This window comes from Lonchura striata, chromosome 32, assembly GCF_050655825.1.
Source record: "Lonchura striata isolate lonStrDom1 chromosome 32, ASM5065582v1, whole genome shotgun sequence".
In the NCBI taxonomy this organism is placed as follows: Eukaryota; Metazoa; Chordata; class Aves; order Passeriformes; family Estrildidae; genus Lonchura; species Lonchura striata.
Genome location: NC_140734.1, coordinates 5046952 through 5059894, shown reverse-complemented (window position 1 = coordinate 5059894; position 12943 = coordinate 5046952). Strand labels below are relative to the sequence as shown.

General features: G+C 53.0%; 1 protein-coding gene across 1 annotated transcript in view; it reads left to right on the top strand.

The window, feature by feature from the left end:
• Positions 1-10366, top strand: part of LOC144247817 (serine/threonine-protein kinase pim-1-like) — a 67278-nt gene extending 56912 nt beyond the window's left edge. Inside the window, 3 exon segments of the mRNA XM_085564076.1 lie at positions 5612-5683; positions 9429-9603; positions 10123-10366. Coding sequence (XP_085420202.1) covers positions 5612-5683; positions 9429-9603; positions 10123-10366 — 491 coding nt within the window.
• The last annotated feature ends 2577 nt before the right edge of the window (positions 10367-12943 follow it).

Genomic DNA, 12943 nt, shown 5'->3' with positions numbered 1-12943 from the left:
TTTTGCTGCCGTGCCATAAAACCGTGCCAGAGTCATCAATGAACTGGGTTCTCCCAGGATGGGGTGTGCAGGGATGATCCCTCAGCTCCTGTGTGCACCTGGTGTGCACCAGGCCAGGCACGCGACCGTCATCCACAGCCAGCCTCTGTCTGCAAAGAGAGCAGGGAGCTGCAGCTCTGAGGAGCTCCGGGCTTAGGGAGCAAACAGACCAAATCCCTCATTCATATCAGTCACTTCACTTGAGGGTTTTCTGCTGATGGATTTTTATCTTCCTGCCCAGAGCTGGAAAAAAAGAACCCTGGCAGTTTGCTTTTGCTGTGAAGAGACTCTTGTCAACAGGTTCCAGGGCTGCTTCTTCTTTGAACTAAAAGCAGAGCAAAACTCTTCTGTTGGTCACATCAAACCAACATAAGTTTCATGAGTCTGTGAAAGATATAAGAATGTAAATATTATTTCATATTACTGTCCTTACTGTTTTCTATTCCAGTGGAGTAATTAGGTCATCATTCACTATATCAAATAACTGGAATAAGCTCTGGAAAAGGAGGTTTATTTAAAACTAAGATTGTTAAAACTACATTTCAAAAAAGGGCAGGAATTCCATGAAGAAAATGATGTGGTAAAAAAAGAGTTATTTAAACTTCTCAAAGTCCTTGGATAATGGAGCCCTGAACCCCTGTCATGTGCACTGCAGCCTTGACGGTCCCTTTGAGCCCAGGACTGCCAAGGGTCAGGGCGGGATGAGCCTTCACCCCAAACCGGCTCCAAGACTGAGTGGGAATCAGTCCAGAACTGAGCTCACACAAAGAGCAAAGCCTCAAGGCCAAAGCCAGACCTTCATCAGGTTGGATTTCTTTAAACACGGAACTGAAACAAATTTGCTTGTGCGGTAACATCACTGTTACCATGAAACTTTACATGAGCTACTAAATAAGCAGTGTCCTGTCCTGATGTGTGTTGCCCAAATACTGTTGAGAACTTGCTGTGCCTCTGCCCTGTGCCCCTGGGGCTGCTCCTGGCCAGGCAGCCTCAGGGGGAGCCAGCACTGGCTGCAGCCCCAGCGGCCCCCCAGGACAAGGCCCAGCAATGAAGAGGCCAAGGAAAGCACTGGGCAGCAGCAGAACCCTCTGCAGAGTGCTTTGGACAGCCATGGACTGGCCACAGATCCACTGCAGCATGACTACGAGTCAGGCTACCAGTGCTATGAGCAGAGCTACAAGAAAAGTGGAGAAAAAAATCAGCTACTGACCATCTGCTCTCATACAGCTTCCGAATGCCAAGATAGCAGCCCATCAGCACAAGTGGCACAGTGAACAGTGTCACCACCGTGCCTATCATGCAGGACCTGCGCACATGCTGTGGGCAGACAATTCCTGGGGTGCTCGGTGGATTCTGGGCATTTGTACTGGACTTGCCAAGCATTTCTGTGGGAGCAATGGGCAGCGTGAGCCCGCGCTGTGCTGCACTGCTGAGCTGGCAGCACGGTGGATACGGCCAGGACGTTCTCTGTTTGCCCAGAGCTGGGGCCTGCAGGCACCTTGCCGCCCCTTGGCACAGGCTGTGCCACCCAACAAAGCCCAGCAGGCCGGCAGGAGAGCCCGGGGCCAGCGCAGCTGCTTGGGCCGTCGCTGCTTGGAGGGACAGGGGCCAAACCCATCCCTGAGCAGCCCCTGCCAGCCCTGGCCCTCCCTGCCCTGTGACAGCTCCCCCAGCCCCAGGGGACAGACCGTCATCAATTCTACAGCCAGAAAAGAAATCGTCCCTGTAACTGTGTGCTGCTTTTCTTCCCTGCAGTTGGTCCCAGAAACATCCCTCACACTGCTGGAAATGCCTACACATTGTCTGATCAGTCCCTATGGTTTTCCAGTGTGCTTTCAGAAATTTTTCCAACAAGTCCACCAATAAATTCCAGGTTACCTCTGTGAATTGCACACTGCAGTTTCTTTCATTTTTTTCCCAATACCTGGAAGTTCCTGTATTTAGTAATGGCCTTGAGGAACTCTGATTCTATTCAATCATGTTATTTTGTATTGAGACAGATGAAACAGCCTTTTTGGTTTTGGTTTTGCCAGGTCTGGTTTTTCTCTTAGCATTATGGTTTACTTGTTATCTTCAGGTAAACTTTTTTTTTTTTTTTTTTTTTTTTTAATTGTTTCCCAAGCAGTTATATTGACAATCTGTCATTCACATCTTAGTTAATGTTCCAAATATGAACAATTCTGATTCTCTTTTGCTAGGAATATAAAGATCTCCGAAATCTACATTTTTAATTTTGATGACACTGTCACTCCCCACTCCAAGCTTTGACAAGGGGGTGATGCTTTCTGAAACTTCCACTGCCAACTTTTATGGTGATCCATTTGGAAATGTCCCTGAGGATAGGTAGAGTTATTTGGGAAGTGCTTGGCTTAACCTGGGTAATGGATTATTATTTTTACTGATATAAACCTGTACTGCTACAAGATTCACAACCACAGTCCTGATTTGTGGCTCACTGCATGGATGCCTGTCTGAATTAAAACAATGTTTGTGAGGCAGCTGAAGAGCTTAGACCTCAGAGATCAATATTCCTGGGAGGAGGAGGAGGAAGGAAGGATAAAATCTTGTTTCAAAGTCTGTTTCTTCAATCCTAGGATGCCAGAAGTATGGTAGACTACACCTGTTTCCAAATGTCATTCAATTAGAGAAAAACCCTCTGCAGTGCCAGAACACCAGGACAAATTATTTGACATTTTGCCTCACAATGCATCAACATTAATTCTAGTGAATTCTTAGTTGCAGTCTGATTAGAGCAAATCAACATGGTGTGAATAGCGACAAGAATTTGCTTGTGAACAGATGATTATGTCCCACTCAATAATGAGCAAAATTTGCCTTGACTTGGAAGAAAGTAGACAGGGAGCAATGCAGTATTTGGGTTTTATCCAGTGATAAAATGGGGCAAGAAGCTGTAACAAGTTACCTGTTTTACAGAACACAAGTACTGATAGAGCCAAGAGTACACCCACACAAGAAAGGGATTTTCAGGACATTCCTTTATTTCTTAACATGGAATGGGCAGCAAAATGCTGGCATTGGTCTGAACTGGAAACCGTGTTCCTCTCCAGTTTCTCCTTGAGCACACTGTGTGTTATTTGCAGACTTCACTGCCCAGCCCATCAATCCTCTCTTGGCCATTTGCTAAATGGCACAACTACCAAAATACAGGTGCCAGCATAATCAGCCCAGCACTAATCCAGCACTGCTTTGATGGTGCACAGGAGCACAGAATGGCTTGGGTTGGAAAGGACATTTAAAGGCCATCTCGTCCCATGCCCTGCAGTGAGCAGGGACACCTTTAACTAGGTCAGGCTGCTCAGAGCACGAGCTCGAATGTCTGCAGGGTTGATGTCCACCTCTCTGGGCAACCTGTGCCAGGGTTTCAAAGCCTACAGTTTTAAAGAATGGGTTTCTTTTGTCTCGTCTGAATCGACCGTCTTTTAGATTAAAACGAAACCCCCTCGCTCTGGTCACAAAGGGCCCTACTAAAAATTCTGTCCCATCAGTTTTACCCTGAAGGTACTGAAAGGCAGCAATCAGGTCTCCCTGGAGTCTTCTCTCTTCCAGGAGGAACAGCCCCAGCTCTCCCAGCCTATCTCCAAAGCAGAAGGGCTCCAGCCCTCACAGCATTTTGTCCCTTTTCTGGACTAGACCCAACAGAACCATGTCCTTCATGTGTTGGGAGCCAGAGCTGGATGCAGTACTCTTGTCGTGGTAGAGATGGAGACAATGCAAAGCAACACACTCCATTTCCAGAAGGCTTCAAAGCCTGTTTTTATTCTAGCATGCATGCTTTTCCTACATTCTTACAAAGCGTGTAAGTTTACACTTTACTCATTGGTCACAAGAGACAAGCAAAGTACTTATTGGAATAGGCAGTTGCAGGTTTCTCTTATTCATCCTTCTTTCTTGGTTTGTATATCAACGCCCTTGGTAGAAAATTCTTTTGGGGTAAACATGGATCCTCTTATCAAACTTCTCTCTGGCTCACCAAAGTTGCTGTAAATTGCATGAATCTTTAAAATGAGAGGGTTTTGGGAAAGCTGCAAAAGGCAGGCCTCAGAGACAGCAAAACTGCGACTAAAGCTAAGCACTAAGATTTGTCAGCAGAAAAATTATGTAAGAAGCAGAAAAGTTAGGACAAATGGAACAATGGTCTGTGTATTAACATGTGGCTAGAATGACTCCCTAAGCTACAGAAAAGTATATCTAGCAAGATATTAGGAAGTTCTAAGCTTACTAATGGAGCTCTGGACATTGGGTTTTAAGGCTTAAAATACAAGTAGGTATTGTATTGGAAAGAAGCAAGCATTTTTTTAAGAAAAGGTACGTGTGCTTATAGTGGTTGGATATGCTTTTTGTATGCTTTTGCTTTTTGTATGCTTTTGCTTTGTATGACTGATCAAAATCTTTTAAAGTATGTTATAACATTAAGTTGTTTGTCTGCTGCCGGGCATGTGAGTTGCTGGCATCTACCCATTGTCACAACGATGTAATGAGACTGATGCTAGAAAAGAAACAGCTCGAGACGTGTTCCTCAGCAGTCCTGTTCCGTTCCTCATTTGTACATAAACCCCAGGCCAGCAATATAAAACATCATCCACAGTAGTGCAGGTGGAGTCTCACCAGAGCAGAGCGGTGCAATCACCTCCTTCAACCTGCTGGGCATTTTCCTTTGGATACACATGGCTGACACATGTCCAGCCTCTCCTCTAGCAGCAGCCCCAAATCCTTCTTGGCCGGGCTGCTCTCCATCCCTTCATGCCCCAAGCTGTGAGATCAGCTGGGCTGGGACTGTGTCACAGCCCTTGGGCAGAGCTGCTGGGCAGGATGAGCTCACTCCCAGAGAAAGTAGAACCCACTCCCCAGGCAACTCCAGCCTGGACATGAGGTCACAGCAGGCTCTGGGGTCACAGCAGGCTGAGCTCACAGCAGGCTCTGAGGTCACAGAGGTCCCAGAGCCCCGTGGTTGCAGAGCACCACAAGGCCCCAGCAGGCAGTCCTGGAGCACAACTGCTGCGGCAGCAGCGGCGGTGGCAGCAGTGGTGCTGACATTGGGACAGCGGCCTCAGGACAGTGGTGGCAGCGAGAGCGGCGGGACTGGCACAGGGCAAGGCACCATGGCCCTTGCTCTGCGCCTCCTCCTCCTGCTCCTCCTGGCCGTGGCCCTGCCTGCCAGGGCTGCCCAGGCTGCTCCGCTGCAAGCGCGGGGAGCAGGTGAGCCGGCAGCCTGGCTGCCCTTTCCCAGGACAGCGCTCCCTGCTCCCCGGGAAGGGCCTGGGATGGTTTTCCCTGGGCTTTAGGGAGGGTTTCCTCTGATGGAGGCAGAGAGCCCCCCTGGGCCCTGGGCTGTGCCAGCCACCCCTCCAGGGATGTTGCACAGCGTCTGCAAAGAGGGTGGGCAGTGACCAGGTGCCAGCCCAGAGTTCCCAAGGCTCTTTCCAGCTTTGGCTGTGTCCATTGCCACCTGGCTCCCACAGCCTTACTGATCCCCTGTCAGTTCCCAGTTCCATGAGGCAGAAGGGGATCCCAGCACACCATGGAAATGGGTCTGATCTGTGCTCCCTTCTAGATTGGTATCATGACTTGGGTGATTTGGAAATGCTGGTAAATGACGACTTCAAGACCTTTCCAGATGCTGAAGGCAAGTTCTCAATGTACCTTTCCTGACAGAATAATCAGTGTCAATCTGGCAAGAGCTCCCTTCTGTCCTAAGTTCCTCTGAAGGTTGATGGATTCAGGAAAATTTGCCCTGCTCCTTTCTCAAGCCCTGAGTTATCCCACAGGATTGCTGTCAGTAGGAGGGAGCATTTAGCTGTCCATCTTCCTCCTGTGCGCAATGCCAGAGTGTCCTTCTGTGTGCTCTGTGCAGCCCCAGAGAAGAGCAGAGAGGGAAGGGGCCGGGCCCAGGGCTGTGCCCCGGGGCTGAGCCTTGGGTGAAGCCTGAGGATCTCCTGCAGCACCACCGGAGCTATTCTGTCCTGCCTTTCTTTGCAGCTGAACCTGTTGGTGAAGGTGGTGCAGCTTCCCAACCCATCCCCATCACTGAGCCTCTGGGAGATGGTGAGGGTAGGTCAAGGCCTTTCCCCCTGCGAGAGCTGCCAGCTCAGAGCCCAAAGCTCGGCCAGGGGGGCATCGCTGCAGGTGCCAGGACAGAACCACGCACGTGTGTGCCCTGGCCCTGGGCCATCCCCTCACTGCTCCTGGGGCTCAGTGCTGCCTGTGCAGATCTGCAGCGATGACAGAAGCTCCTGTGGCTGTTGAGTTACAGGTGTGGCTGCAGGGAGGACTTCTCTAGCTCCTTTTATGGCTACTGCCCGCAAGCCCAGCTCCCATCGCAGGGGTGAGTAGTGTGTCTCTGCTGACTCCACAGGCTGAGCACTGGTTTTGTAAAATCCACTGAGAAATGGAAATGTTTTGCTCTAAGGTCCTCCAACAGGGAACATAAAAGCTCCAGGATACAAGAAGCACCATGAGCCATCTGAAAACATGAGGCAAATGCTGAAGGAAATGGAACAGGCAGGACAAGGTGGGTGATTGCTCTCAGGCTTCCCCTGGGACTCAGCAGCCAGGGGCATTCCCTGCACATCTGGACAGGCTGTGCCCGACACAGCTGGAAAAGATTCATGGGAGCCTCGCTGCCCTGCTGCTGCTCTCATGGCCTGCAGGGCTGTTTCCCAGCCTGGGCTGGCTGCAGCTTCTCCCCAGCCTCTGCAGGAAGGCATTTGGCACCAGCTGACAGGGAGCCCAAACTGCAGCACGGGTCTGACATGCCCTGCAATTTCCCATTCTCTGGGTTGATCAGAAAGGGCACCTGTTTGGAGAGCAGAGAGCTGTGGCCACCCAAATAGTTTTTAGAGATTTCCTAATTCTTAACCATTACTTTGACATTCACTGCCTACTGAAGATGCCACCTTCCTACTGGGGAACAGCCCCACCTGATCCAGCTGTCCCTTTTCCTTCCTCTAGAAATGGAAGGAGAGGCTGTGCTGAAGGCTGAGTTTCCCAGAGGAAGCAGTGGCTCACTGGCAGCCTCTGCTGCAGGAAGGGAGGCGCTGCCAGGCACAGTCACAGGAGGTAATTGCTGTGCCTCTGGGCCTGAGTCCTGCTGAGCCTTGAGCTGCCCTCTCTGCTACTTGGCAGAGCGGGCACAGCCCGGACAAGGCTGGCACAGCCCAGAGGAATTGTTATGCTCAGGGCACTCGGGTACTGAGCAGTCCTGCTGGGGTCCCTCCATGGGAGACACATCCCGAAACCTGGGAGTGACTGCACGGGGTGCCCATGGTGGGGAAAGGGCAGAGGGGGAGAGGAAGGCTCCAGTGTGTCCTGACAGGGCCTGGGTATGAGCCCTTGGGCTGGGGGAGCAGTTCCAACAGAGGGAGGGAGAGAGGGAGTGCAGGAGGGAAGGAATGGTTCTGGCACTACATGCTGCACTTATCCCCAGGACTTTAGGGTTGTTTCCCTCTGTGGGAGGGAGAGGGCCCCATGGCCCTTGGGGTACTCATGCCACCCCTCCCAGGGATGTTGCACAGGGCCTGAAAAGAGGATGGAGAGTGGCCAGGAGCCAGCCCTGAGTTCCCCAGACCCCTGTGCAGCTTTGGCTGTGTCTTTTCACATCTGGATCCAATGGCCTTACCTGAACCCCTTGCAGTGCCCAGTTCCCACAGGCAGAGAGGGATCCCAGCACATCAGGAACTGGTTCTGGTCTTTGCTCCCTTCTAGATTGGTATCATAAAATGGCTTATATGGAAAATCTGGTGAATGATGGTTTGGAGAATCTAGATCGTGGTGGAGGCAAGTACTCCGTGTGTCTTTCCTAAAAGAATAATCAATGTCATTCTGACAAGAGCTCACTCATGATCCATTTACCTTAACATTATCTCAGGGCTGAAAGATTCTGTAAAACTTGCCCTGCTCCCTTCTAGAGCCCAACAGTGATTCCACAGGATCACTGTCAGTGGGAGGAAGGAGCATTTAGCTGCCCATCTTCCACTCATGTGCAATGTCAGTGTGTCCTTCTGTGTGCTCTGTGCAGCCCCAGAGAAGAGCAGAGAGGGAAGGGGTCAGGCCCAGGGCTGTGCCACGGGGCTGAGCCTTTCACAGCTCCTTTACTGGCCCCAGGGAGCCTGAGCTGCTCCTGCTGCTGCTGCCAAGCCCTGGCCTCCACTGGGGCTGGGTTTAGAGCTGCTGGCAGCTCCAGGGAGTCCTTTCTCCCCAGACTGCCCCGCAAGGAGCTCCTTCCTTCCCAGTGTGGGCCCACCGCAGGCTCGTGGTCCCCCTGCCCCTGCTCCTGAGTGGAAGGCAGAGCTGCGGGAATTCCTTGGAGGGCACCAATCACCCAGGGCCACTCACTGCCACTCCAATCTGAGGGAGACGTGCCACACCTTTCTGTTAAGGTCCTCCTAGAGAGAAGAACCAAGGCAGAGGAGACAGGAAATCCCTGGAGGCTGCCAAACATCTGGACCAAATGCTGAGTGATCTGGAGAGACAGCGTGGTGGGTGCATTTCCCTCCCCCTTCCCCTGGGACTCAGCAGCCAGGGGTGTTCCCTGCACATCTGGACAGGCTGTGCCTGGCACAGTGGGAAGGGATCCATGGCAGCCTCGCTGCCTCGCTGCTGCTCTCATGGCCTGCAGGGCTGTTTCCCAGCCTGGGCTGGCTGCAGCTTCTCCCCAGCCTCTGCAGGAAGACATTTGGCACCAGCTGACATGGAGCCCATACTGCACCATGGCCCATGCACACCCTGACATCCCCTGCAATTTCCTGGTCTCCAGGCAGATCAGGAGAGGTGGTGTTTTGGAGAAGGGAAGGTTCTTTCTACTTCCAAAAGTTCATCTGATTTCCTGATCATTCTCCATGACTTTGACCAGTATTGGGTCATGAAGATGGCAGCTCCCCGATGGGGAAGAGTCCCATCTCATCCAGCTGTGCCTTTTCTTTCTCAAGCGATGAACCAAAAGTCTGTACAGAAGGTTGCTGTTCCAGAAAGAAGCAGTGGCCTAGTGCCACCCTTTACTGCAGGAGGGCAGGCAGTTCCAGGCACTGGCACAGGAGGTAATTGCTCCAGTGTGTCCTGACAGGGCCTGACTCTGTCCCCTGGGGCTGGGGGAGCTGTCACAGGGCAGGGAGGGCCAGGGCTGGCAGGGGCTGCTCAGGGATGGGTTTGGCCCCTGTCCCTCCAAGCAGCGACGGCCCAAGCAGCTGCGCTGGCCCCGGGCTCTCCTGCCGGGCTGCTGGGCTTTGTTGGGTGGCACAGCCTGTGCCAAGGGGCGGCAAGGTGCCTGCAGGCCCCAGCTCTGGGCAAACAGAGAACGTCCTGGCCGTATCCACCGTGCTGCCAGCTCAGCAGTGCAGCACAGCGCGGGCTCACGCTCCCCATTGCTCCCACAGAAATGCTTGGCAAGTCCAGTACAGATGCCCTGAATCCACCGAGCACGCCAAGAGTTTTCTGCCCCCCGGATGTGCGCAGGTCCTGCATGATAGGCACGGTGGTGACACTGTTCACTGTGCCACTTTCTGTGGTCCTGTGCTATGTCGGGTTCCGCTGGTGGAAGGAACAGAAACAGTAAGTTGTTGCGGATTTCTACCCTCCAGTATCTTCAAAGGCTGCTGATAGGGAAGATTACCAGTCATGCTGCAGTGGAGTTGTGGCAGTCCATGGCTGTGCAAAGAACTCTGCTGAGGGTTTTGCTGCTGCCCAGTGCTTTCCTTGGCCTCTTCATTGCTGGGCCTTGTCCTGGGGGGCCGCTGGGGCTGCAGCCAGTGCTGGCTCCCCCTGAGGCTGCCTGGCCAGGAGCAGCCCCAGGGGCACAGGGCAGAGGCACAGCAAGGTGGGGAGGAGAAAGAGCGGGGACGAGATGGCCCCTGAAAGGCAGAGGCGCTCTGGGGCCCGCTCCTGGCCAGGGAGCCTGCCCAGAGCCGTCCCCTGCTCGCCGGGGCCTCGAGGGGCAGCTGTGCAGCTGGGCCAAGGTGTGCCAGCCGCTCCAGCTGTGCTGGGGAGCCTTGCCAGCTCTGGGCCCTGCTGTGCAGGAGGGTCCCTGTGTGCCACTGGCAGCTGGGGCCTCAGCCACTGCTCTCTCCACAGCAGCGCTGCCGCAGCTCCAGCATCCCGGCCGAGAAGGCGTGACTCCCCCTCGCCCCCAGGGAGCCCAGAGAGCGACGGGTCTGGCAGCTCTCAGACATCGCCTCAGCAGCAGCAGCTGCCCAAGAAAGCAGAGCCCCAGCGCTCCGTGCCTCCCCCACAGCCCCCCAGACCGGTTGTGATGCAGAAGCTTCCCGAGATCCCCCCACCTCCTCCCCTCCCGAGCCCCCCGCCCTGGTCCATCTAGGACTGGATGTGGGCCAGCCACGGCAGGGCATGGGCCACCAACAGCTTGGGGCACCTGCTCTCCTTTACAAATAACACCCTTACCTATGCACAACAGCAAGAGTCACTTTTCATACTGTTCTACCTTCAACAGGAAGGGCTGAAGATTCTTCCCGGTTCTGTTTCATCCTTTACCACTTAGATTTTCATACAGTTGGCTGCTGGCTGCATCTCTTAAAGGCTTTATTAGCACTGCACGTTTTACCCCACCTATCAGGGGAAAAAAAAATTAAAAAAAATATTCAGCTTAGACTTTGTTTTTAGTGTGGTTGGGCCACTCACATTTTGAGCAATTAATTTTCCATAGTACTTGTTCCCTTTTCCTTACTATTCATAAAAAGTTCATCTGGACTTAAAAAGCACCAGAATTACTGAGATTTCCCTCAATGCCCAGAAGGGAATCTAGCATAAAATATTCTCCCTGTGCACTGCACAACAAGAAATATTCAGAGGAAAATAGAGTGGCAGCTGAGGCTTGTGGAACTCCCAGAATACTGAGCCTGCAGAGGAGGCAAACAGCTTTGGCCTTGGTTGAGGGAACTTCTCCTCACAGATTCCTCTGAGAATGTGGCACTCCAGGAGGGGAAAGCTTTTAAACCTTTGCCTTACCTTCCTCCTGTGCTAAAATGTAAGGCTCTTCCTGAGAAAAAACTGAGCTACAAACAATTCTTCATTCTTCAACAAAGCTACTCAGGTTCTGGATTTATCTTAAAAGAGCAAAACCAAATGGGGTCAGAAATTTCTCATCAAAGCCTGTTTGAAGAGAAACCCCACCATATGAAAGAAAATATTTATTAGCATCAGTTCATTCAAAAGAAACCCTGCCCTGGATTGAGCAGCACTTTAAATGAACTTGAATTCACTTTCCTCACATATCAGCTGGTTTGGTTTGCTTTTTTTTGCCCTAGAGAGAATATTCAAATTATTTGCTCTTGACAGGACTCCTTGGCTGGTCCCCAGACCCGGCTCCTCATGATGCCTTTCCTGGGCTGTTAATGCAGCCTGTTAGCAGCACCTGGCTTTGCCACCCTGCTCATGGTAGTGGGGCACAGCTGGTGCCACGGTCCCCTCAGGTGCCATGGTCCCCTCTGGTGCCCCGGTCCCCTCTGGTGCCACAGTCCCCTCTGGTGCCCCGGTCCCCTCTGGTGCCACAGTCCCTCTGGTGCCCGTCCTGGTTTGTGGCATGTCTGTGCTGGTGGAGGATCCCTGCTTGTGCTGCTGCCTGTATTCAACAAGGCCGGTCCTACTCGCTAGCCAAAGAGAGAGCAAAGTCACTGCTTTGGGCAGCTCCTTTGAGCGAGTTTAACGCTTACTCATCTCTATGCCAGACCCCTGAAAAGCCACACAGCAACACATAAAGTCAGCTCATCGACAGAGGTGAGCAGGTCTGAGCGAACAGAAGGTTGGCTTTCAAGCACATTGGGTTTTTAATTTAGCGGAAGCACTCACTCGTTCACGAGCCTTACTTGCCCAAGTGGATTCTGCGATGCTGCTGTCTTGCTTGCATTCAAGAGAAAGCCGAGGGGAGAAAGGAGTTAAGAAATGAGAGACGCACCTGGGGCGCAGGCTCGGCAGCCAGACGGAGCAGGGCGGCACCGGGCCGCTTTGCCGGAATCCCTTTTGGTGCCGGACAAAGGCGGACGCTGCTTGGCGAGCGGCGCTGGAGCGGCGGCGGCCCCGCCCCGCCCGTCCCGCCCCGCCGCGGGCCGGGGCCGAGCGCTCGGCCGGGCGGGCGCTCGGGATGCTCGGGCAGCGCCGCGGGCCGGGCGGGCGCGATGGAGCCGCCGGAGGGCTGGGACCCCTACGGGCGGCCGGCCCGGCGCACGCAGTGGCTGGTCAGCGCCCTCGCCTCCCACTATGGGCTGGAGCGCGGCGTGGAGAACGAGATCGCCGTGCTGGCCACCGGCGATAACAATAACAATCATATCTATCTATCCTCTGCAACAATTGCCCTTTTCGTTAAACTTTTTAAAAGGTAAATATTGACTTAATTACTATTTTTGCACAACTTGGGGTATATAATGTTGCAGAGGAGAGATATGATTGTTATCTTAGCTAGCCGAAGGTCACTTCTGCCCTTGGATGAATCCTGGAGTGAAATGGACTGTTCCATCCTACCCCCCAAAAGATTGTGGCTCATCCTGCACCTCTGTACCTGCCCCTGAAGCATCGGAGTCTGTAACCCCATTGGCCCATGCCTTGTCCCAGCCCACCTAGGAGCTCCTGATAAGGGGGCTCCGAGGGGCCATGCGGCCTCTTGGACTTTCTCCCCCGCTCTTGGACTTCCTTCCCTCCTGGGGCTTCCCCTCTCCTAAACCCTCCGTTTCTCCCTCCCCTCCCCCGTCCTCCTAAGCCCGGCCACGTGCTACGCCTGAGAGCACGAGGCTCGGGCATTCCTGAATCCTCCAATAAACCTCTCCCCGCAAGAGCAAGCTTCAGAGATCTCTGCCTCCCTACACCCCCACCGTGCAGGAGAATAATCATCCCACAATATAACATATTGGTACTGAAACTACACTTACTACTCTAAAAACAATCA